Raw genomic sequence first — 26,035 nt, 5'->3', positions numbered from 1 at the left:
TAACTACCCGGTGGCCTCGCAGCGCTTGTGACTGATTGCTTAACGCGAGCTCAGGGTAGTTCAGCAGGTTTTGGCAAACAAGTGCGTTTTCAGAGCTTTCCTAAAGGACATATGATTGCTGTTTCCTCGGATTGGGAGAGGGAGGGAATTCCAAAGTCTGGCCGCAGAATGAGAGAAAGAGCGGCCGCCCCAGCGAGCTCTGTTGACTTTGATGGAGGTTGCCAACTGGAGGGTGCCAGAGCGAAGGGGGCAAGATGGAACATAAGGAGTGACTATGGAATGCAGGATTGGGGGGCCTGCTCGATGAAAGGACTTGTGCAGGATGCACATGGCCTTGAATTGCACTCTTGACGCCATTGGGAGCCAATGGAGTTCCTTCAGGGCCTTCTTCGCTGACTGCCAGCGGGGCAGGTGGTAGAGTAGGCGGGCAGCGCTATTTTGTGTAACTTGAAGCTTCTGTATAACGGAGGCCGGGGCACCCATATAAAGAGCGTTCCCATAATCCAGGCGGGAGAGAATCAAGGCCTGGACCATGACCCTCCTCGCCTGGAATGGGAGCAGAGGAAGCACCTTGCGGAGCATCCTCATTAGCCCGAAGCAAGTAGTAATTCCTTAGATCCCAGAGAAACTGCAATAATTGAATAGACTCCAAAAGTCAGGGAGAAGCTTGCTGTGACAAATTATGAGCAAAGGACCACAGAGAACAATTCAGAAACAGAACAAGAGGGCAAGGACTAACAGAGAGGCCTTTCAAGAAGATCAAAATGAGCATTCCAAGGATGAACTGATCTGTGTGACAACCTATAATGTAGTCTCCAAACAAGTGAAAATTATCAATAGAAAATAGAGATTATGGAGAAATGGAGTTGGAACCTCGCCTATATGATACCTATGTCCTTGTTAGAAAGGCGACCCCGGGGGAGGCAGACGGTATCTGACTGACCACCCCTAGGTCCACCTCTCCGTCAAGAAGTAGCCGAACATTACTGAGAGGCCTCCTGAGTGAGGGCCCTCTCCTAGGATCGCACGGCAGAGTAACCACACACTACAAATGGACACCACACCAGAGGTCGAGTTCGTAAGCTTTATCAGGAAATAAAGGCTGCTGGTTCCCAGCGATATGTACAAGTAGACCGAGGGGTCTGTACAGTCTCGTAAGGGGGGTCAGGGTAGCGGGACCGTCTCGGTTGGGGGTATGAAGGGATACCCTGCGCACAGCTCTCAATCCTCGAGCCGGGGGGTTCCGAGCGGTTGAGCCGCGGCAGCGCCAGCAGGCTCTCAAGATGGTTCGACAAAGGGGGCCGCGGCAGCGCCAGCAGGCTCTCACGATGGGTTCGGCAAAGGTGGGCCGCGGCAGCACCAGCAGGCTCTCAAGATGGTTCAGCAAAGGTGGGCCGCGGCAGCGCCAGCAGGCTCCCAAGATGGTTCGGTAAAGGTGGGCCGCGGCAGCGCCAGCAGGCTCCCAAGATGGTTCGGTAAAGGTGGGCCGCGGCAGCGCCAGCAGGCTCCCAAGATGGTTCGGTAAAGGTGGGCCGCGGCAGCGCCAGCAGGCTCCCAAGATGGTTCGGTAAAGGTGGGCCGCGGCAGCGCCAGCAGGCTCTCAGGGTCTCTTCAGGTTACAGGCAATGAGTTCTTCTGGTGTCGGCCGTGACAGCGTCAGTAGGGCTTTCCAGTCCAGGATACAACTGCCGTCCTACTCCGGGGCTGGCCCAAATATAGGACTGGAGTCCTTTGATGTCCGGACCCTCGCGCCTGGGGGTCAGAGGGGCCGGGAAGATGGTGTCCAGACACCCAGCAGGGGGGTGGAGCCAGCACCCAGGGATGCCGGGGGTGATCGATACCAGGCGTCCGGGGTCGGTTGGAGGGCCATCGAAACTCCCCTCCTCCGGGATCTGTCGAGTGGCCACTCGACCACCTGGGTAGATCTTGGCGCCTCGATGTCTGGGCTTCGCTGGGCCTGGGCCGGAGCCACGTGGTCGTGACGTGGGGGCCCAAGATGGAGTCGGGCGCGGCCTCGTGCTTAGGTCGTGAGGGGCCCACGATGGAGCCAGGCCGGTAGGGGGGTCCGGGATGGTGCCCGGATCAGCAATTTTGGGGCGTGCAGTGTCGGGCAAAAGGGCTGCCCGATGCTGGGTGGAGGGCCGATGTCGGCCTGGGCCCTCCATGCGGGAGGGGTAGGACCACGCCATGAGGCCGGGTCCAACAGTCCTCAATCAGAAGGTGGAGGAGTTTTAAGGATACACTTGTCCACTTGCAGGAAATGAAAGGCACAAATCAAACCCAGAACTTGACATCATGAGGTCTACCAAAACTCACAAGACACTCTCCGTGTGGAAAGTGTAGTGTCTGTCATTTGAAAAGACCTACCAAAATATTAGACCTGAAAGTAGTGTATATGATTATTTACTCCTGCAACATGAAATACGTGGGCATGAGGAAGGTGAGGACAAGAAGAGCACAGGAGTAGTTTGAGATAGAAGAAAGACACCACAAAAAAGTGTAATCTTTTCCTAAAGTAAGACATACAGAGCATGACCAGGCAGAGATCCAGGTGAGCGCCGCAAAACTGATGAAAGCTCTGTGCGACTCCATCGCCACCTTCTTCCACCGCAAGATAGCAGACATCCATGACCGCCTTAACACCCAGACAGCCCCAACTGACAGCAACACAACAGACCCTCCGCACACCATCAACCACGTCCCCTTGCTAGCCTGGACCAGCGTGAGCGTCGATGACACCATCAAGACCATGAGCACAATCCACTCCGGCTCTCCGTCAGACCCATTCCCGCACCACGTCTTCAAGAAAGCAAGCAGCTCCATCGCACCCCACCTGCGCAACGTCATCGATCTCTCCCTTGAGACTGCGACCTTCCCAGAGAGCTGGAAACACAGAGAGATCAACGTCCTACTCATAAAACTCAAGGCAGACCCAAGAGACCTCAAGAACTTCCGACCCATCTCTCTGCCCTCCTTCCCAGCCAAGGCCATCGAGAAAATCATTAACAGACTGCTAACCCGATACCTCGAAGAGGACAAAATCCTGGACCCTTCCCAATCAGGGTTCCACAGCACCTAGACCGCCCTCATCGCCGTCACCGACGACATCAGAACCCCGCTAGACAACGGGGAGACTGCAGCACTCATCCTCCTAGACCTCTCTGCCGCCTTCGACACCGTCTGCCACCGCACACTACGCCAACGCTTCCACGCCGCAGGGATCCGAGACAAGGCTCTGGAATGGGCCACCTCCTTCCTCTCCGGCAGAACCCAGAGCGTCCGCCTCCCCCTGTTCTGTTCCAAAGCCTCCGAGATCATCTGCAGCGTACCCCAAGGATCCTTCATCAGGCCGACACTGTTCAACATTTACATGGCCCCACTAGCACACGTCGCCCGACAGCACGACCTCAACATAATCTCCTACGCCGACGACTCTCAACTGATCCTCTCCCTCACCAAGGACCCCATCACCGCCAAAGCCAACCTCAATGAAGGAATGAAGGCCGTCACCGACTGGATGAAGATCAGCTGTCTGAAGCTTCACTTGGACAAGACTGAGGTCCTCATCCTCGACTCCAACCCGTCAGCCTGGGACAACTCCTGGTCGCCAACTGCACTGGGGGCAGCCCCGACCACGCACGCAACCTCGGAATCATCCTCGACTCAACGCTCTCAATGACCAAGCAAGTCAACGCCGTCTCCTCCTCCTGCTTCAACACCCTCTGCATGCTCCGCAAGATCTACAGATGGATCCCGACAGATACAAGAAAGACAGTCACCCAGGCCCTCGTCAGCAGTAGACTCGACTATGGAAACGCCCTCTACGCGGGAGCCCCGACCAAGCTCATCAATCGACTACAACGCATCCAAAACGCCTCGGTACGACTGATCCTCGATGTACCACGACACGGCCACATCACCCCCACCTGAGAAACCTGCACTGGCTCCCCGTCAACAAGAGGATATCCTTCAAGCGCCTCATCCACAAGCACAAGGCACTCCACAAGACCGGCCCAGCCTACCTCAAGACGGCTCCACTTCTACGCCCCCAACCACCAGCTATGCTCCGCCGACCTCTATCTCGCCACCGTCACGCGCATCCGAAGAACAACAACTGGCAGGAGATCCTTCTCCCACCTCGCCACCAAGACATGGAACACCATCCCACTGAGCCTACGACAGACCCAAGACCTGCTGACCTTCAGGAGGACACTAAAGAGCTGGCTGTTTGATCAGTAGGGGCCAACACCTTGAGACCCTCGCAGGTATGTAGTGCGCTTAACAAATGACTGATTGATTGATCTACAAAAATAGCAAATATTTAATATATACTTTTAAGAACTAGATCTTTGGGTAAGTACTTTCTAGTTATCAATTTTTACAGGTAAGTAAAGTGTCACATCCATCCATTTTTACGCATTAATGTTTTCCTTTGAATAAAGAATCATATACTGCATACAGCTATTTGCAATCGTATTTCGGGGGTCCCCTTTTGGACTTAAGGTGCTAGAGGTACAAGTTCACCAGAGTCTGCCCTGGAGTGTCGGTGCAGAGGTGCAGGACGGATTGGTAGCCTTCCACACCATACCATAATCAAAGAGGGGGGGCCACCTAGAAACATGCTGTAGAGGCGGACTTTGGGACTAGTTCGGGAGCTCCCAACAGTGAAGCTCAGTTCATGAGGGTCTTGGCAGCAGGGGGGCTGGAAGTTGGGGTGTAGAGGGTTTTAATCGGCTATTCCAGTGCATCGTATGCACTTATGATTCTCGGTTGGACCTACAGAGGGGGCAAAACAAGACCGCTGGTCCACTCTCAGTGCTGGACTCCGCAAAGCTGACATACCTTGTCAACTGTTTGGTCTTTGCGGCGTTGGATTCCGGACTGAACTTCAAAGAAGCTTTGCTTGCTGCAAGGGGTATTGCACCGGGGTTTGGTGCATGGTGGCTCCTTGGGGTCCTTGCATCAACAAACTTGGTGGGGAGACGGATTTGACCACTGGGAGCATGGTGACCTCCTCCTGGGTGTCTGTGCTCTGTTGGACCCAGTGGTCAGCAGATTGGTGAACCAGATGTTGCGGTCATTTCCTGCTGGCAGCAGGAAAGTGGCTCTTCCACCTCAAGGGAGATGCTGACAGCTTGGTGAAGTGCTGATGGCCCTCTGAGGCTTTTGCAGGATGCACAGCTGCAAGACATATTTGGTTGTCGTCATTGTGGGGACAGGAGATGGCAGGGTTTGACGCCAAAGTCCACCGGTAGTCCGCAGTTCATACTTCTTTGGTTTTTCTTCTTCTTTTGTCAGGTGAATCTGAGTTCGTGGTGTCAGGGATCCTCCTAAATACTGAATTAGGGGCATTAAGTGGAGTTAAGGGTAGTAGCCAATCGGCTACTTAACCTTGGGCTCACTACAGCCCCTATATGACCACTTCCTGTGGGGAGTGGGCATACCCCTGTCCCAGAGTTCCTAATTCCACCAAAACCAAACTCGGGGAACACTTCTTTCGTGGAGCACATCAGGCAGCCCACCTTAAGGTTGTGATTGGTTTAGTAGTGCACCACGCTTCCTTACATAGCTACTTTCCCGGCTGTCCTGGTGCCAAATGGGCCTCGGTGGCATAACCTAGGTCTGAGGAAAGCTGGGGTTGCATATCAAAGGCGGCAGGGACTTTAAAACTCCTGGCCTTGATATGCTAAATCACTAGCCATCCTGCTGGAGGATGTGTGAAAGCCTTCCTATGCAGCAGGCATTGTTTCTGGCCTCAGAATGTAGGCTGTCACCTGCAGAGCGTCAAACATGTTTGCAGCACACATCGCAGTAGGAATATGCCTCTCAGGATTGTTTTTGTGCAGGAAACTGTCCCTTCCTGCCCACAAAGAATCCTGCATGCAACAAAGAGGCCCTTGCACCAAAGTGCACAGGTGTCTGCATTAGCGCTAGGCTGCCAAAACTGCACCAGTGCAGAGCAAAAGGCAGGAATTGCTTTAAATACAGCACAGTCCTGCCCTTTCCCTGTCACACAGTGCGGTGCAGAATTGACTTGCTCCGCTGCATGACTTTTTCATAAATAGACCCCTTAAGTGAACTTCACAGTTCATACAACGTATCCATGGATGTAGCGAATACCTGAAATTCACCCATAGAAGGAGCAATAATGAAGTGACTTTCCTGGATGCTTGAGTTTTTGCAGAGTGGGTAGTCTTAGGACTGACGCACATCACAAATCGAAGGACAACCATTTTTTTTATTTGACAGTTTCTGCCCACACCCATTGCCGGAAAATGTTCCATATGAATGAAATTAAATGAAATGAAAAATTGCACTTGTATAGCGCGTAACTACCCGGTGGCCTCGCAGCGCTTGTGACTGATTGCTTAACGCGAGCTCAGGGTAGTTCAGCAGGTTTTGGCAAACAAGTGCGTTTTCAGAGCTTTCCTAAAGGACATATGATTGCTGTTTCCTCGGATTGGGAGAGGGAGGGAATTCCAAAGTCTGGCCGCAGAATGAGAGAAAGAGCGGCCGCCCCAGCGAGCTCTGTTGACTTTGATGGAGGTTGCCAACTGGAGGGTGCCAGAGCGAAGGGGGCAAGATGGAACATAAGGAGTGACTATGGAATGAAGGATTGGGGGCCTGCTCGATGAAAGGACTTGTGCAGGATGCACATGGCCTTGAATTGCACTCTTGACGCCATTAGGAGCCAATGGAGTTCCTTCAGGGCCTTCTTCGCTGACTGCCAGCGGGGCAGGTGGTAGAGTAGGCGGGCAGCGCTATTTTGTGTAACTTGAAGCTTCTGTATAACGGAGGCCGGGGCACCCATATAAAGAGCGTTCCCATAATCCAGGCGGGAGAGAATCAAGGCCTGGACCATGACCCTCCTCGCCTGGAATGGGAGCAGAGGAAGCACCTTGCGGAGCATCCTCATTAGCCCGAAGCAAGTAGTAATTCCTTAGATCCCAGAGAAACTGCAATAATTGAATAGACTCCAAAAGTCAGGGAGAAGCTTGCTGTGACAAATTATGAGCAAAGGACCACAGAGAACAATTCAGAAACAGAACAAGAGGGCAAGGACTAACAGAGAGGCCTTTCAAGAAGATCAAAATGAGCATTCCAAGGATGAACTGATCTGTGTGACAACCTATAATGTAGTCTCCAAACAAGTGAAAATTATCAATAGAAAATAGAGATTATGGAGAAATGGAGTTGGAACCTCGCCTATATGATACCTATGTCCTTGTTAGAAAGGCGACCCCGGGGGAGGCAGAAGGTATCTGACTGACCACCCCTAGGTCCACCTCTCCGTCAAGAAGTAGCCGAACATTACTGAGAGGCCTCCTGAGTGAGGGCCCTCTCCTAGGATCGCACGGCAGAGTAACCACACACTACAAATGGACACCACACCAGAGGTCGAGTTCGTAAGCTTTATCAGGAAATAAAGGCTGCTGGTTCCCAGCGATATGTACAAGTAGACCGAGGGGTCTGTACAGTCTCGTAAGGGGGGTCAGGGTAGCGGGACCGTCTCGGTTGGGGGTATGAAGGGATACCCTGCGCACAGCTCTCAATCCTCGAGCCGGGGGGTTCCGAGCGGTTGAGCCGCGGCAGCGCCAGCAGGCTCTCAAGATGGTTCGACAAAGGGGGCCGCGGCAGCGCCAGCAGGCTCTCACGATGGGTTCGGCAAAGGTGGGCCGCGGCAGCGCCAGCAGGCTCTCAAGATGGTTCAGCAAAGGTGGGCCGCGGCAGCGCCAGCAGGCTCCCAAGATGGTTCGGTAAAGGTGGGCCGCGGCAGCGCCAGCAGGCTCCCAAGATGGTTCGGTAAAGGTGGGCCGCGGCAGCGCCAGCAGGCTCCCAAGATGGTTCGGTAAAGGTGGGCCGCGGCAGCGCCAGCAGGCTCCCAAGATGGTTCGGTAAAGGTGGGCCGCGGCAGCGCCAGCAGGCTCTCAGGGTCTCTTCAGGTTACAGGCAATGAGTTCTTCTGGTGTCGGCCGTGACAGCGTCAGTAGGGCTTTCCAGTCCAGGATACAACTGCCGTCCTACTCCGGGGCTGGCCCAGATATAGGACTGGAGTCCTTTGATGTCCGGACCCTCGCGCCTGGGGGTCAGAGGGGCCGGGAAGATGGTGTCCAGACACCCAGCAGGGGGGTGGAGCCAGCACCCAGGGATGCCGGGGGTGATCGATACCAGGCGTCCGGGGTCGGTTGGAGGGCCATCGAAACTCCCCTCCTCCGGGATCTGTCGAGTGGCCACTCGACCACCTGGGTAGATCTTGGCGCCTCGATGTCTGGGCTTCGCTGGGCCTGGGCCGGAGCCACGTGGTCGTGACGTGGGGGCCCAAGATGGAGTCAGGCGCGGCCTCGTGCTTAGGTCGTGAGGGGCCCACGATGGAGCCAGGCCGGTAGGGGGGTCCGGGATGGTGACCGGATCAGCAATTTTGGGGCGTGCAGTGTCGGGCAAAAGGGCTGCCCGATGCTGGGTGGAGGGCCGATGTCGGCCTGGGCCCTCCATGCGGGAGGGGTAGGACCACGCCATGAGGCCGGGTCCAACAGTCCTCAATCAGAAGGTGGAGGAGTTTTAAGGATACACTTGTCCACTTGCAGGAAATGAAAGGCACAAATCAAACCCAGAACTTGACATCATGAGGTCTACCAAAACTCACAAGACACTCTCCGTGTGGAAAGTGTAGTGTCTGTCATTTGAAAAGACCTACCAAAATATTAGACCTGAAAGTAGTGTATATGATTATTTACTCCTGCAACATGAAATACGTGGGCATGAGGAAGGTGAGGACAAGAAGAGCACAGGAGTAGTTTGAGATAGAAGAAAGACACCACAAAAAAGTGTAATCTTTTCCTAAAGTAAGACATACAGAGCATGACCAGGCAGAGATCCAGGTGAGCGCCGCAAAACTGATGAAAGCTCTGTGCGACTCCATCGCCACCTTCTTCCACCGCAAGATAGCAGACATCCATGACCGCCTTAACACCCAGACAGCCCCAACTGACAGCAACACAACAGACCCTCCGCACACCATCAACCACGTCCCCTTGCTAGCCTGGACCAGCGTGAGCGTCGATGACACCATCAAGACCATGAGCACAATCCACTCCGGCTCTCCGTCAGACCCATTCCCGCACCACGTCTTCAAGAAAGCAAGCAGCTCCATCGCACCCCACCTGCGCAACGTCATCGATCTCTCCCTTGAGACTGCGACCTTCCCAGAGAGCTGGAAACACAGAGAGATCAACGTCCTACTCAAAAAACTCAAGGCAGACCCAAGAGACCTCAAGAACTTCCGACCCATCTCTCTGCCCTCCTTCCCAGCCAAGGCCATCGAGAAAATCATTAACAGACTGCTAACCCGATACCTCGAAGAGGACAAAATCCTGGACCCTTCCCAATCAGGGTTCCACAGCACCTAGACCGCCCTCATCGCCGTCACCGACGACATCAGAACCCCGCTAGACAACGGGGAGACTGCAGCACTCATCCTCCTAGACCTCTCTGCCGCCTTCGACACCGTCTGCCACCGCACACTACGCCAACGCTTCCACGCCGCAGGGATCCGAGACAAGGCTCTGGAATGGGCCACCTCCTTCCTCTCCGGCAGAACCCAGAGCGTCCGCCTCCCCCTGTTCTGTTCCAAAGCCTCCGAGATCATCTGCAGCGTACCCCAAGGATCCTTCATCAGGCCGACACTGTTCAACATTTACATGGCCCCACTAGCACACGTCGCCCGACAGCACGACCTCAACATAATCTCCTACGCCGACGACTCTCAACTGATCCTCTCCCTCACCAAGGACCCCATCACCGCCAAAGCCAACCTCAATGAAGGAATGAAGGCCGTCACCGACTGGATGAAGATCAGCTGTCTGAAGCTTCACTTGGACAAGACTGAGGTCCTCATCCTCGACTCCAACCCGTCAGCCTGGGACAACTCCTGGTCGCCAACTGCACTGGGGGCAGCCCCGACCACGCACGCAACCTCGGAATCATCCTCGACTCAACGCTCTCAATGACCAAGCAAGTCAACGCCGTCTCCTCCTCCTGCTTCAACACCCTCTGCATGCTCCGCAAGATCTACAGATGGATCCCGACAGATACAAGAAAGACAGTCACCCAGGCCCTCGTCAGCAGTAGACTCGACTATGGAAACGCCCTCTACGCGGGAGCCCCGACCAAGCTCATCAATCGACTACAACGCATCCAAAACGCCTCGGTACGACTGATCCTCGATGTACCACGACACGGCCACATCACCCCCACCTGAGAAACCTGCACTGGCTCCCCGTCAACAAGAGGATATCCTTCAAGCGCCTCATCCACAAGCACAAGGCACTCCACAAGACCGGCCCAGCCTACCTCAAGACGGCTCCACTTCTACGCCCCCAACCACCAGCTATGCTCCGCCGACCTCTATCTCGCCACTGTCACGCGCATCCGAAGAACAACAACTGGCAGGAGATCCTTCTCCCACCTCGCCACCAAGACATGGAACACCATCCCACTGAGCCTACGACAGACCCAAGACCTGCTGACCTTCAGGAGGACACTAAAGAGCTGGCTGTTTGATCAGTAGGGGCCAACACCTTGAGACCCTCGCAGGTATGTAGTGCGCTTAACAAATGACTGATTGATTGATCTACAAAAATAGCAAATATTTAATATATACTTTTAAGAACTAGATCTTTGGGTAAGTACTTTCTAGTTATCAATTTTTACAGGTAAGTAAAGTGTCACATCCATCCATTTTTACGCATTAATGTTTTCCTTTGAATAAAGAATCATATACTGCATACAGCTATTTGCAATCGTATTTCGGGGGTCCCCTTTTGGACTTAAGGTGCTAGAGGTACAAGTTCACAAGAGTCTGCCCTGGAGTGTCGGTGCAGAGGTGCAGGACGGATTGGTAGCCTTCCACACCATACCATAATCAAAGAGGGGGGGCCACCTAGAAACATGCTGTAGAGGCGGACTTTGGGACTAGTTCGGGAGCTCCCAACAGTGAAGCTCAGTTCATGAGGGTCTTGGCAGCAGGGGGGCTGGAAGTTGGGGTGTAGAGGGTTTTAATCGGCTATTCCAGTGCATCGTATGCACTTATGATTCTCGGTTGGACCTACAGAGGGGGCAAAACAAGACCGCTGGTCCACTCTCAGTGCTGGACTCCGCAAAGCTGACATACCTTGTCAACTGTTTGGTCTTTGCGGCGTTGGATTCCGGACTGAACTTCAAAGAAGCTTTGCTTGCTGCAAGGGGTATTGCACCGGGGTTTGGTGCATGGTGGCTCCTTGGGGTCCTTGCATCAACAAACTTGGTGGGGAGACGGATTTGACCACTGGGAGCATGGTGACCTCCTCCTGGGTGTCTGTGCTCTGTTGGACCCAGGGGTCAGCAGATTGGTGAACCAGATGTTGCGGTCATTTCCTGCTGGCAGCAGGAAAGTGGCTCTTCCACCTCAAGGGAGATGCTGACAGCTTGGTGAAGTGCTGATGGCCCTCTGAGGCTTTTGCAGGATGCACAGCTGCAAGACATATTTGGTTGTCGTCATTGTGGGGACAGGAGATGGCAGGGTTTGACGCCAAAGTCCACCGGTAGTCCGCAGTTCATACTTCTTTGGTTTTTCTTCTTCTTTTGTCAGGTGAATCTGAGTTCGTGGTGTCAGGGATCCTCCTAAATACTGAATTAGGGGCATTAAGTGGAGTTAAGGGTAGTAGCCAATCGGCTACTTAACCTTGGGCTCACTACAGCCCCTATTTGACCACTTCCTGTGGGGAGTGGGCATACCCCTGTCCCAGAGTTCCTAATTCCACCAAAACCAAACTCGGGGAACACTTCTTTCGTGGAGCACATCAGGCAGCCCACCTTAAGGTTGTGATTGGTCTAGTAGTGCACCACGCTTCCTTACATAGCTACTTTCCCGGCTGTCCTGGTGCCAAATGGGCCTTGGTGGCATACCCTAGGTCTGAGGAAAGCTGGGGTTGCATATCAAAGGCGGCAGGGACTTTAAAACTCCTGGCCTTGATATGCTAAATCACTAGCCATCCTGCTGGAGGATGTGTGAAAGCCTTCCTATGCAGCAGGCATTGTTTCTGGCCTCAGAATGTAGGCTGTCACCTGCAGAGCGTCAAACATGTTTGCAGCACACATCGCAGTAGGAATATGCCTCTCAGGATTGTTTTTGTGCAGGAAACTGTCCCTTCCTGCCCACAAAGAATCCTGCATGCAACAAAGAGACCCTTGCACCAAAGTGCACAGGTGTCTGCATTAGCGCTAGGCTGCCAAAACTGCGCCAGTGCAGAGCAAAAGGCAGGAATTGCTTTAAATACAGCACAGTCCTGCCCTTTCCCTGCCACACAGTGCGGTGCAGAATTGACTTGCTCCGCTGCATGACTTTTTCATAAATAGACCCCTTAAGTGAACTTCACAGTTCATACAACGTATCCATGGATGTAGCGAATACCTGAAATTCACCCATAGAAGGAGCAATAATGAAGTGACTTTCCTGGATGCTTGAGTTTTTGCAGAGTGGGTAGTCTTAGGACTGACACACATCACAAATCGATGGACAGCCATTTTTTTTATTTGACAGTTTCTGCCCACACCCATTGCCGGAAAATGTTCCATATGAATGAAATTAAATGAAATGAAATGAAAAATTGCACTTGTATAGCGCGTAACTACCCGGAGGCCTCGCAGCGCTTGTGACTGATTGCTTAACGCGAGCTCAGGGTAGTTCAGCAGGTTTTGGCAAGTGCGTTTTCAGAGCTTTCCTAAAGGACATATGATTGCTGTTTTCTCGGATTGGGAGAGGGAGGGAATTCCAAAGTCTGGCCGCAGAATGAGAGAAAGAGCGGCCGCCCCAGCGAGCTCTGTTGACTTTGATGGAGGTTGCCAACTGGAGGGTGCCAGAGCGAAGGGGGCGAGATGGAACATAAGGAGTGACTATGGAATGCAGGATTGGGGGGCCTGCTCGATGAAAGGACTTGTGCAGGATGCACATGGCCTTGAATTGCACTCTTGACGCCATTGGGAGCCAATGGAGTTCCTTTAGGGCCTTCTTCAATGACTGCCAGCGGGGCAGGTTGTAGAGTAGGCGGGCAGCGCTATTTTGTGTAACTTGAAGCTTCTGTATAACGGAGGCCGGGGCACCCATATAAAGAGCGTTCCCATAATCCAGGCGGGAGAGAATCAAGGCCTGGACCATGACCCTCCTCGCCTGGAATGGGAGCAGAGGAAGCACCTTGCGGAGCATCCTCATTAGCCCGAAGCAAGTAGTAATTCCTTAGATCCCAGAGAAACTGCAATAATTGAATAGACTCCAAAAGTCAGGGAGAAGCTTGCTGTGACAAATTATGAGCAAAGGACCACAGAGAACAATTCAGAAACAGAACAAGAGGGCAAGGACTAACAGAGAGGCCTTTCAAGAAGATCAAAATGAGCATTCCAAGGATGAACTGATCTGTGTGACCACCTATAATGTAGTCTCCAAACAAGTGAAAATTATCAATAGAAAATAGAGATTATGGAGAAATGGAGTTGGAACCTAGCCTATATGATACCTATGTCCTTGTTAGAAAGGCGACCCCGGGGGAGGCAGAAGGTATCTGACTGACCACCCCTAGGTCCACCTCTCAGTCAAGAAGTAGCCGAACGTTACTGAGAGGCCTCCTGAGTGAGGGCCCTCTCCTAGGACCGCACAGCAGAGTAACCACACACTACAAATGGACACCACACCAGAGGTCGAGTTCGTAAGCTTTATCAGGAAATAAAGGCTGCTGGTTCCCAGCGATATGTACAAGTAGACCGAGGGGTCTGTACAGTCTCGTAAGGGGGGTCAGGGTAGCGGGACAGTCTCGGTTGGGGGTATGAAGGGATACCCTGCGCACAGCTCTCAATCCTCGAGCTGGGGGGTTCCGAGCGGTTGAGCCGCGGCAGCGCCAGCCGGCTCTCAAGGTGGTTCGACAAAGGGGGCCGCGGCAGCGCCAGCAGGCTCTCACGATGGGTTCGGCAAAGGTGGGCCGCGGCAGCGCCAGCAGGCTCTTAAGATGGTTCAGCCAAGGTGGGCCGCGCCAGCGCCAGCAGGCTCTCAAGATGGTTCAGCAAAGGTGGGCCGCGGCAGCGCCAGCAGGCTCCCAAGATGGTTCGGTAAAGGTGGGCCGCGGCAGCGCCAGCAGGCTCCCAAGATGGTTCGGTAAAGGTGGGCCGCGGCAGCGCCAGCAGGCTCCCAAGATGGTTCGGTAAAGGTGGGCCGCGGCAGCGCCAGCAGGCTCTCGGGGTCTCTTCAGGTTACAGGCAATGAGTTCATCTGGTGTCTGCCGTGACAGCGTCAGTAGGGCTTTCCAGTCCAGGATACAACTGCCGTCCCACTCCGGGGCTGGCCCAGATATAGGACTGGAGTCCTTTGATGTCCGGGCCCTCGCGCCTGGGGGTCAGAGGGGCCGGGAAGATGGTGTCCAGACACCCAGCAGGGGGGTGGAGCCAGCACCCAGGGATGCCGGGGGTGATCGATACCAGGCGTCCGGGGTCGGTTGGAGGGCCATCGAAACTCCCCTCCTCCGGGATCTGTCGAGTGGCCACTCGACCACCTGGGTAGATCTTGGCGCCTCGATGTCTGGGCTTCGCTGGGCCTGGGCCGGAGCCACGTGGTCGTGACGTGGGGGCCCAAGATGGAGTCGGGCGCGGCCTCGTGCTTAGGTCGTGAGGGGCCCACGATGGAGCCAGGCCGGTAGGGGGGGTCCGGGATGGTGACCGGACCAGCAATGTTGGGGCGTGCAGTGTCGGGCAAAAGGGCTGCCCGATGCTGAGTGGAGGGCCGATGTCGGCCTGGGCCCTCCATGCGGGAGGGGTAGGACCACGCCATGAGGCCGGGTCCAACACGCGTCCCCCCCCAGCTGAAGGCAGGGGAGAGTCACCCATCTTCTTGGGGATTCTCCTCGCCAAGGCGGAAGAATCTGGAGAGGCCGTCAGCATTGGCGTGGTCGTTGCTGGGGTGATGCTCCACAGTGAAGTCCATCCCTTGCAGGGAGATGGACCATCGCAACAGTTTCGGGTTTTCTCCCCGCATCTGCATCAACCACCGCAGGGGCCGGTGGTCGGTCTGGACCCGGAAGTGGGTGCCGAAGAGGTAGGGCCGGAGCTTCTTTAGGGCCCACACGACGGCGAAGGCTTCCCTCTCGATGGTGCTCCAGCGCTGTTCTCTGGCTAGCAGCCGCCGGCTGATGAACGCAACGGGAAGGTCGATTCCCTCAGGGTTTACTTGTGAGAGGACCGCCCCAATGCCGTGCTCCGAGGCGTCGGTTTGGACCACAAACTCTCGGCTGTAGTCGGGGGCCTGGAGCACAGGGGTGGTGCACATGGCAGTCTTTAGTGTCTCGAAGGCTGTTTGGCACTCTGGGGTCCAGCACACCTTCTGGGGTAGCTTCTTGGAGGTCAGTTCGGTGAGGGGCCCCACGATGCTTCCATAGTCTTTTATGAAGCGCCGATAGTATCCTGTGAGCCCCAGGAAGGCTCGGACGGCTGTTTGGGTGATCGGGGGCTCCCAGGCCCGGATGGCGTCAATCTTTGGCTGGAGGGGAGCCACCAGGCCGCTCCCCACCTGGTGTCCCAGATACGTCACGGACCCTTGGCCGATCTGGCACTTGCTGGCCTTTATTGTTAGTCCGGCCCGTCGGAGGGCCGACAGGACCTCCCGGAGGTGGGTCAGGTGTGCATCCCAGCGGAGGCTGTACACCGCAATGTCGTCTAGGTAGGCGGCGCTGAACTCTTCTAGCCCGGCCAGCACTCTATTCACGAGTCTCTGGAAGGTGGCCGGGGCGTTTTTCATGCCGAAGGGCATCACCTTGAAATGGTAGTGGCCATCAGGGGTCGAGAAGGCTGATCGCTCTTGTGCTCCAGGGGTGAGGCCGATCTGCCAATACCCGGCCGTGAGATCGAAGGTGCTGAGATACTTCGCAGCCCCCAGGCGATCGATCAGTTCATCCGCCCGGGGGATGGGATGGGCGTCGGTCCTGGTGATGGCATTCAGCCCCCGGTAGTCAACACAGAACCGGAGCTCCGGGGGCGTGCCGGGGGTGGCGGCTTTAGGGACCAGGACAACTGGGCTGACCCACGGACTGTCGGAGGGTTCGACTACCCCCAGCGCTAGCATCTTGGCCACCTCGGACTGGATGCAGGCCCGCACTCGGTCGGGCACTCGGAAAGCTCGGTGTCTTACAGGCGGGCTGTCTCCGGTGTCTACATCGTGGACACACCACCGGGTGACTCCAGGGGTGAGGGAAAACAGATCTGCAAACTGCCCCAGCAGCTGCCGGCAGTCATGGTGCTGCTCCGGGGTCAGGGTGGAGGAGAGCAGGACCCCTTCGGTGGAGCCGTCCTTCTCAGTGGTGCTCAGGAGATTTGGCAACGGTTCGGAGTCGTCTTCAGCTCCGTCATCGGTTGCTAACAGCAGACTTAGTTCAGTGCGGGCAAAGTGTGGCTTGAGCCGGTTAGCGTGTAGAACCCGGAGGGGGTTCCTGGGGGACTCCATGTCCACCAGATAGGTGACGGGGCTCTTGCGCTCCACCACTTTGAAGGGCCCGTCCACTTGTCTTGGAGGGCACAAGGTTCAACCTGGGACATGACCCAGACCTGCTGGTCCGGTTCAAATTCGATGGAAGAGGCGTTCTAGTCATACCAGCGTTTCATCTCCTCCTGACTGGCTTCAAGGTTGGCTTCGGCAAGTTTCCGGAACTTCCGAGTCTGGTTGCGGAGGGTCAAGAGGTACTGGTAGACATCTGGTGGAGCACCTCGGACAGCCGTCTCCCAGCCTTCTTTGACCAGGGTGAGGGGGCCTCGGACCGGGTGCCCATACAATAGTTCGAAGGGGCTGAACCCCAGGGACTTCTGGGGTACTTCGCGATATGCAAACAGGAGGCAAGGCAGCAGAGCATCCCATTTGCGTCGTAGTGGCTCCTCGAGGCCCTTGATCATCCCCTTCAGTGTTCGGTTAAACCGCTCCACAAGTCCATTTCCTTGGGGGTGATACGGGGTGGTGAACTTATGTGACCCTGCACTGTTGCCACAGGGATCGCATATACTTGGAGATAAAGTTTGTGCCCCTATCACTCACGACTTCTCGGGGGAAGCCGACTCAAGATCCCCATTAGGGCTCGGCCTACTACTGGGGCCGTGATGGTTCGGAGGGGGATGGCTTCCGGATAGCGGGTGGCATGGTCCACCAGAACGAGGATGAAGCGGTGCCCTTGAGAGGTGCGGGGGTCCAGGGGCCCCACGATGTCTATCCCCACTCGCTCGAAGGGGGTGGTGACCACGGGAAACGGCTGGAGCGGGGCTTTGACTTTCCCCCCGCTCTTTCCGCTGGCTTGACAGGTCGGGCAGGATCTGCAGTGATTGTGCACATCGTTGCGCATTTTCGGCCAGTAGAAATGAGTCACCAGGCGGCTGTAAGTTTTGTCCTGCCCCAGGTGCCCGGCGAGGGGCACATCATGCGCTAAGTTCAAGAGGAAGTCTCTAAATCGGAGGGGAACGACCAGCACCCGGCTGGCCCCTAGTTCGGCAAGCTTCTGTTCACTGTAGAAGAGGTCGTTGTCCCAATAGACCCAGTGGGACCCCGCAGGGTCTCCAGCGGCTTGAGTGGCGGCCTGCCGTCGAATTCCCTCGAGGGAGGGACAGGTGCTCTGTTCTTGTCGGAATTGTTCGCGGGTGGTGTCACCTTCTTGGCGCCACTGAGCTAGTTCTGGAAGATGGCCGAGCTCGGCGATTTCCTCATGGCTGGGCCCCTGGGGGCCGGGTTCAGGGTCGGTGTCCTCGGGGACGGCGGGCGGTGGGGGTGCGGGCCACTCCGGCTCCTCGGGGCTTCCTCCGTTGGGGTGGAGGCCCGGGCGGACATGGAGCGGGTGGTCGCACAAACCCACTCGGGAAGGCCTAGCATCCCCAGATGCTCTCTCCGCTCTACGCCGGCCCAGAGGGAGCTTTCCAGGTCGTTCCCGAGGAGGCAGTCCACGGGGGCATCGTCTCGGACAGTCACTTTCAGCATGCCCGACACCCCTCCCCACTCGAAGGGGATGCGGGCCATCTGGCACAAACTCTCAGAGTTGTCCGCCGACCGCACTGGGCACAAGACGTTGGGAAGAATTTGTTCGGGGGTCACCAAGTGGCAGCGGACCGCCGTCACGCTGGCTCCAGTATCCCGGAGGGCTTCGGCCCGGCGTCCATTGATGGTGACCCATTGGCGGTACTTCTGGGTGTTACCTGGGATCGGGTCTCAGGGGATCATGTCTCGATCACCCAGGCATGCTAAGATCATGGCTGTGGGCTCCCACTCGGCCTGCTCGGTGTCGTCGCCCTCTTCTTCGCCTCCCTCTGCACTCAGGGCGGCGGCGGCGATCTGGCGGCTCGGGGGAGCGGTGTTGCCGGGTCGCTGGTTCATCGGGCAGAGAGGGTCGTTCGCATAATGGCCCTGTCGCTGGCATCTGTGGCACGTAACATTCGGGCGGGGCCCGGGCCTTGCTGGGGGGCCTCCCCTCCAACCCAGGGAGGGCGACGGGGAGGTAGGGGATGACCCCGCGGGGGTGTCTCGGCCCCTGCTCTGGCCTCCTCCGCCGCCTCGGGGTCGGTGGTTCCCCGGGGATCCCCGGCCGTAGTCTCCCATCGGACTCCGGGGAACTCGGTTGCTCACCCATCTATCCGCCTCGACAGCGAGTTTTCGTGGCTCTGTCAATTTGCTGTCGAGGAGGTGCTGCCGGAGTTCGACGAAGCAATTATTGGAAAGATGCTCCCATAGGATGAGGTCGACCAACTGCTGGTAGGTGGTGACCTGGCAGCCTCTGATCCACCCTTCGAAGGCTCTGCTGTAGAAGTTCACGTACTCCACCCAAGTGGTACCGGGGATTTTTTTACAGTCTCGAAATCGCTGCCGGTACATTTCGGGGGTGAGTCCGTAGCGAGTGAGGAGGGCGGTCTTCATGTGTTCGTACGAGGTCATCTCGGCGTCGGGGTGCTCTAGCAGGGCGTCTCTCCCCTCGTTGATGAACTTTCCCCATAAGCCGGCGCCCCAGTCTTTGAGGGGTACTCGATGGGCGGTCATGGCGACCTCGTAGGCTTTGAACCACTGTTGGATGTCGTTGTTCTTATAGTATTCTTTGACGACCTCCTTGGGTATGTGCACCTTCGTTTCCACCGGCGGGGGGTGAGGTCTTACCCCCGGCGGTGCCGGTTTCTGTTGTCTTGGCCTTGATTTCCAGTTCTTTGAGGCCGCGCTCATGCTCGAGCATGAGTTTCTTTTCTTCGAGGTCTCGTTGTCTTCGCCTTTCCTCTAGGTCTCCTTCTAGCCGTAGTTGCCCGAGGGCTAATTTCCTTTCCGCCAGCTGTATCTCTCCTTCTTGTCGGAGTCGGGCGAGCTCCAACTCGTGGAGCCGGTTCCTCTCTTGTTCTCGGGCGTCTCCGTGGGGGAGGCCCGTGTCCAGGTTTGCGGATCTTTCCCTCTCTGGGTTTGTGTCGGTCTCCGGCCGTCCGTTCGGGCCCGGGTTATCTTCATTCTGGGGCGGCGCGTTATCGGCGTCCACCCATGCTTGTAGGGCTGATTTAAAGTCTTCCTTGGTGCTTAGCCCAGTGGTAGCGATGCCTAGGTCCTTGCAGAATTGTTTTAGTTCCTTGTGGCTGTAATCTTCCATCTTTTCTTTCTGGAATTCCGCCGTCGGTCTGGTTTCCTGAGTAGTCATGGTCGCGGTGTGTTTTTCTTGGTAGTGAGCGAATTACTCTCTGTACGATCTGCGTCGGCTCGGATCCCGTCGCCTGCCACCAATGTTAGAAAGGCGACCCCGGGGGAGGCAGAAGGTATCTGACTGACCACCCCTAGGTCCACCTCTCCATCAAGAAGTAGCCGAACGTTACTGAGAGGCCTCCTGAGTGAGGGCCCTCTCCTAGGATCGCACAGCAGAGTAACCACACACTACAAATGGACACCACACCAGAGGTCGAGTTCGTAAGCTTTATCAGGAAATAAAGGCTGCTGGTTCCCAGCGATATGTACAAGTAGACCGAGGGGTCTGTAAAGTCTCGTAAGGGGGGTCAGGGTAGCGGGACAGTCTCGGTTGGGGGTATGAAGGGATACCCTGCGCACAGCTCTCAATCCTCGAGTCGGGGGGTTCCGAGCGGTTGAGCCGCGGCAGCGCCAGCCGGCTCTCAAGGTGGTTCGGAAAAGGGGGCCGCGGCAGCGCCAGCAGGCTCTCACGATGGGTTCGGCAAAGGTGGGCCACGGCAGCGCCAGCAGGCTCTCACGATGGGTTAGGCAAAGGTGGGCCACGGCAGCGCCTCAGGCTCCCAAGATGGTTCAGTAAAGGTGGGCTGTGGCAGCGCCAGCAGGCTCCCAAGATGGTTCGGTAAAGGTGGGCCGCGGCAGCAGGCTCCCAAGATGGTTCGGTAAAGGTGGGCCGCGGCAGCGCCAGCAGGCTCTCAGGGTCTCTTCGGGTTACAGGCAATGAGTTCTTCTGGTGTCGGCCGTGACAGCGTCGGTAGGGCTTTCCAGTCCAGGATACAACTGCCGTCCTACTCCGGGGCTGGCCCAGATATAGGACTGGAGTCCTTTGATGTCCGGACCCTCGCGCCTGGGGGTCAGAGGGTCCGGGAAGATGGTGTCCAGACACCCAGCAGGGGGGTGGAGCCAGCACCCAGGGATGCCGGGGGTGATCGATACCAGGCGTCCGGGGTCGGTTAGAGGGCCATCGAAACTCCCCTCCTCCGGGATCTGTCGAGTGGACACTCGACCACCTGGGTAGATCTTGGCGCCTCGATGTCTGGGCTTCGCTGGGCCTGGGCCGGGGCCGGAGCCATGTGGTCGTGACGTGGGGGCCCAAGATGGAGTCGGGCGCGGCCTCGTGCTTAGGTCGTGAGGGGCCCACGATGGAGCCAGGCCGGTAGGGGGGGTCCGGGATGGTGACCGGACCAGCAATGTTGGGGCGTGCAGTGTCGGGCAAAAGGGCTGCCCGATGCTGGGTGGAGGGCTGATGTCGGCCTGGGCCCTCCATGCGGGAGGGGTAGGACCACGCCATGAGGCCGGGTCCAACAGTCCTCAAACAGAAGATGGAGGAGTTTTAAGGATACACTTGTCCACTTGCAGGAAATGAAACGCACAAATCAAACCCAGAACTTGACATCATGAGGTCTACCAAAACTCACAAGACACTCTCCGTGTGGAAAGTGTAGTGTCTGTCATTTGAAAAGACCTACCAAAATATTAGACCTGAAAGTAGTGTATATGATTATTTACTCCTGCAACATGAAATACGTGGGCATGAGGAAGGTGAGGACAAGAAGAAGAGCACAGGAGTAGTTTGAGATAGAAGAAAGACACCACAAAAAAGTCTAATCTTTTCCTAAAGTAGGACATACAGAGCATGACCAGGCAGAGATCCAGGTGAGCGCCGCAAAACTGATGAAAGCTTTATTTGAAGAGAAACAAAGGTGGATCTATAGATTGTGAACCCATAAGTCCGGTCTCTCTAGTGACATACCCTGGACTCACTTTAATCGACTTTAACATGACTAGAGCGGGGCAACATCACAATTTGGGAACATGGTAATTTAGAACTGGCTTATGATCCTTACCTCCCCGCCCTAAATACTCCAGCGAGCACTTCAGGTCACCTCACAATATGCATACTATCTTTTTGCTAACCTGATGTGCTATTTATATGCACAGATGCTAGGTATTGCGGTTATTTTGGCTAAGAACCCAAAGAACTGGCGTATTACACCTGCTAACCTACAACAGGGACTTTGAATAATAACACATTAACTGGACATGATATGCAATAGACCTAACTGTTAACATATATAGGATAAGCTCTCAGAACTACTTGTATATATTACAATAAAAAGAAAATGTCTATATGTCAATTGAAGGCTACTGGTGATGTGCATTCGTGAGAGTAGATGACTCGACGTAAGGTAAATGTATTTTGCACAAAAAGAAAAGTTCTTGCAAAATCTTCTAATAGCCATATACAACATAAAACAAAATCACACACTTAACACCAGAACGCTGATATGCCGAAATACGTGAGACATACGAAGTACACACCACGCCCCATGTTATTCGAAATACTTTACTGTAATTGATTTAAAGGCACTATGTCCACCATACATGCTGTAGCACCCTTTGTACCTATGCATTTTAAACATAACAGACACAGGCATTGTTTTTGAGACACAACCTTTTACAGGGCTGATAACATTTCCTTTGAGTTTAAGAACAGACATTAATATTGATCCGCTAGCCAGTGGATGTCTGGGCTTAATACATATTGTCTACTCTAGTCTGGTGTGTTAGAGTGTGGCATGATAATTTATGCACAAAGCATTGCAGTAATTGAAACATGTACTTATTAACCAAACAAATAATCTAACAGCTGTCTAGAGCCACAGGTTCTAACCGGGGAATTAAAGGCCAGTCTGGAAATACTGTATGAGTCTATATATGAGTGAATGCCACTTATGTACGTGAATGAGGTTCCATAGATTATACTACAGATTACAGGCATCTTTACCTTGGTCCTGAAGAAAGCCCATTTGGAAGTGATGTAACTGGCCGAAACATATAGACAGGTCATCATAAGATGCAGGAGAGCTGGTAGCCTCCAAAGGCATCTGACTGTTTGAAAATTTACCAGAGGACCCCTAACATATAACATTTCTTATTCACCAGCGTACTCTTTAGGTAACTTTAACTGTTTAACATCCCAACACCAGAAGGAAAGATCTAAGTACTGCCTCTATAATAAAGATTGAGCCGGCACGGTTAAAATCATTAACTGGGCAAGGACTTGATGATGAAGCATGAGGCAGAGTTCTTTGTGGGTAAGAGGCCTTTTACAAAGACCTGAGGTCTTTTTTGAGGGGATAGAGGAACTCCAATATCAATGGAGCTGTGGCCGGTCTCTCTCTTGGCGGAGCAGGCCCCTGATGCAAGAAGCTTCTCCCTCCCTCGCTTTTGAATACTTTAAATGGGACTGAACTGGCCCTTCTCGGAAGTAAGTAAATCATGACCAGTAATTGAATTTGTTTGCACATGGAGTGATCAGGCAGATGCAAATACTACAAACCCTTAAATAATACCCCCCACATAAAAATGTATGAGTGCAGAAAGCGTGCATTGTTGGACTACACTTGTTCACAGCAGCATTGTCCTATCCAATTCATCTGACTACCTTTAAGCTCCGGAGGTGCATTTTTATTTGTTGACTAGTTTGTGTGTGTGGTTGCGTGGATGGATGAATGCAAGAATGAGTTAATGGGGAAATGTGTGAGTTCATGGCTGGGTGAATGGGTGAGTGGCTGCGTGGAAAGAGGAAGGGGCGAGTGTCTGAGCACATGGTTGGATGAAGGTATGAGTGAGTGCACAGAAAGATGAAGGGCCAACTGTGCTAGTGCAGAGATGGATGAAAGGATAAATGCCTGAGCGCATGGTCGGGGAAGGGGTGCATGTCTGAGTGCATGGAAGGAAAAAGTGGTGAATGGCTGGACGGATGGATGGCTAGATAAGTGAGCGAGCAGCAATGGCAGAAGAAGGGAGTATCCCCCAATTGAGAGCTAAAATCCATTGTTCTTCAAAAAGGGACTGATGGTTCAGAACAAATCCTGATGCTGTGTTTGTTTTTTCCTCAGTATCCAGTTAAAGAACAGCCGCCCCGGCCTGGACTGCGCCTACTTGAACGCTGATAGGCTTGGCGCGCTGGACTGTGTCAGCTTAAGAGGTTATATCTGCACAAAGGATGGACACTAACCCACAGCCTACAACACATGCACATCTATGAGTTCAACCACGTGTATGCACTTTCACAGCACAGATGGGAATCCCTTCTAAGGAACAAAGACTGGATCCTTTAGCTGCTCTCGAAGAGGGTCTATGCCAGTGACGCCATCTAAGAGTTATATTTTTTATATTTTTGTACTTAGTATTTATCTTATTTGTGTTTGTTTATTTTATATTTTTTTCAGCCTTTCCCTAAAATGTGAATTTATGCACTGTATGGCATGAAAATCCTTCCCAGCCTCCTGTGTAGGGGTATTTACAGAGTGCAAACCCAGCTGCAAAGAAATGGAGCAGGGTCCAGCCCTGGGAGGAGCCAGTGAGTGCAGGTAGGGCTGCAGGCGGGGTGAAGTGCTAAAGGCGGGGAGAAGTCCTGCAGGTGGGGCACATAGAGGGAGAGAAAACTCATCGACAGGTGTTGGGTCTTTAGAAACTGTCCGCCACCGCAGGGAGGTCACACAGAGAGAAGATTTTATTAGAAAACACAGGTGTTCAGGTTCTCCAACAACGAGGACACTGTTCTCCTTGTAATACTAGAAATCCTCAAACTCCTTCTCAGGGGTCTTACCAATAAGTAGTCCATTCAAAAGCAGCAAAGAAATCAACAGAGAATCTGAAATATGAAAAGACATCTTTATTACAATTAATTGTGAGGCTACGTCGCCCAGTCACCCCTAAAGCAACTGAATGAGGCAGCCTCCTGAATGGTCTCAGCACAGACCTTTTATACCATTTATTATGCCCTAGGCACACATTTTCTCTTTGAAGTACATTATTGTTGGTCACTCCCAGGACGTGCACACAAAGCACTGTATGATGACAAACCCACTTTCAAGATAAGTCCAGGCCATAAACAATGTCCACATAATGCGTACATTCTCTAGCTGACAAGGCCGGATAAACCCAAAACAGTAAGATCACAGCCCATGTCATAAATAGCTCGTGGAGGCAGGAACAGGAACAGATGGAAGTAAGATAGGCACGTTTGTGTGTAGTAAATCTTTACAATGTCTTGTGCTCTGATCTATAATCTTGATCAGCTAAAGGGCAGGAACTGGCTTGGCAAGGTTAGCCTCAAGCAACCGGGTCAGCTTTCGCCAGGTCATGTAGGAGTCAGCACAAACCCATGCTAAGGTTATGTCCTTAAATACTTGTTCTGCCACAGTGAGGGCCTACTGTAAGGGCAATCGAAAATGGCTGCTATGCACAAGATGGAACCCGAGGGTTCAGAACAAAACCTTCAAATACACAGTGAATCCATTGGTGTAACATGACGAAAACACTTGCACTTGCTGAACTCACTGTTTACGGTCTGCTGTTACCAAATTCATAACAGAATCATGATATTTAAAACACAGGTTCAGAATTCAAGGAACCACATCCTATGTCTCACACCCTTTGAATGCTGTAGTAGAGCAAAGCACTTAGTATTGATTAGGCCGCATTTGATCATGTAAACCGCACTAAACTGTGGTCCAAATTGCATAGATGGGGGCTGTCACAGCCCTTATTAAACTTGTTAATAAACTTGCATGCGGATGCATGGCTGCAGGTGAAACTGGGAAACGGAGTTTCACTGTCGAGGTGTATTCCTACAGAAAAGGGATGTGTTTTAGCCTCGACTCTTTTTAACCTATATATAAATGACTTAGTACCACTTCTAATTAGCTGCAACTCAAATGCCCCAAAACTAGGAGACATCTTGATACCATGCCTCTTGTACACAGATGATATAGTCCTGATTAGTAAAACAAAAGTAGGCTTCAACACCTCTTAATCGCAACGCGGGACTGCTTTAAAGCAAATGATCTAACAATCAACCTGGATAAACAAGAAGTATGACAATCAGGAAAAAAAGAGACACGCTGGAGCCTGATCTTGGGGAGATACTAAAATTGAGGATACAGCAGAATACAAATATCTGGGTGTGAAGCTGGTCACAGGGGCCCACTTTGTGGCACAGAAGAACAGCATCAGGAACAAAGGCCTAGTATTGGCTACCACTCTAAAATCGCTAAATTCTAAATTGACAGGACCATCGATCTTAGCTTTGATTAATGTGGTTCAGGCAAAGCGGCTGCCAACAATCACGTACTAGATAAAAAACTGAACAATTGCCAATACTGTTTTTTTCAGATCATCACATATGACCCTTAAACATTAGAATTAAACATAATGTGGGTACAAGACTTGCAATTCAGTCTGAATAAATCACTTTTTATTAATACTTTTATATTAGTT

The 26,035-nt window shown here is 53.6% G+C and overlaps 1 protein-coding gene across 1 annotated transcript in view; it reads left to right on the top strand.

Moving 5' to 3' along the window:
- LOC144769966 (natural killer cells antigen CD94-like) overlaps positions 1 to 24,131 on the top strand; it is a 76,316-nt gene extending 52,185 nt beyond the window's left edge. The window contains exon 7 of the mRNA XM_078654163.1: positions 23,650 to 24,131. Within this exon, the coding sequence (XP_078510289.1) occupies positions 23,650 to 23,767 (118 nt within the window). The 3' untranslated portion in view covers positions 23,768 to 24,131. The remainder of the gene's footprint in view (positions 1 to 23,649) is intronic.
- The last annotated feature ends 1,904 nt before the right edge of the window (positions 24,132 to 26,035 follow it).

Source organism: Lissotriton helveticus, chromosome 7 (assembly GCF_964261635.1).
Source record: "Lissotriton helveticus chromosome 7, aLisHel1.1, whole genome shotgun sequence".
In the NCBI taxonomy this organism is placed as follows: Eukaryota; Metazoa; Chordata; class Amphibia; order Caudata; family Salamandridae; genus Lissotriton; species Lissotriton helveticus.
The sequence above is the reverse complement of the archived record's forward strand: the minus strand, read 5'-3'. Positions and strand labels throughout refer to the sequence as shown.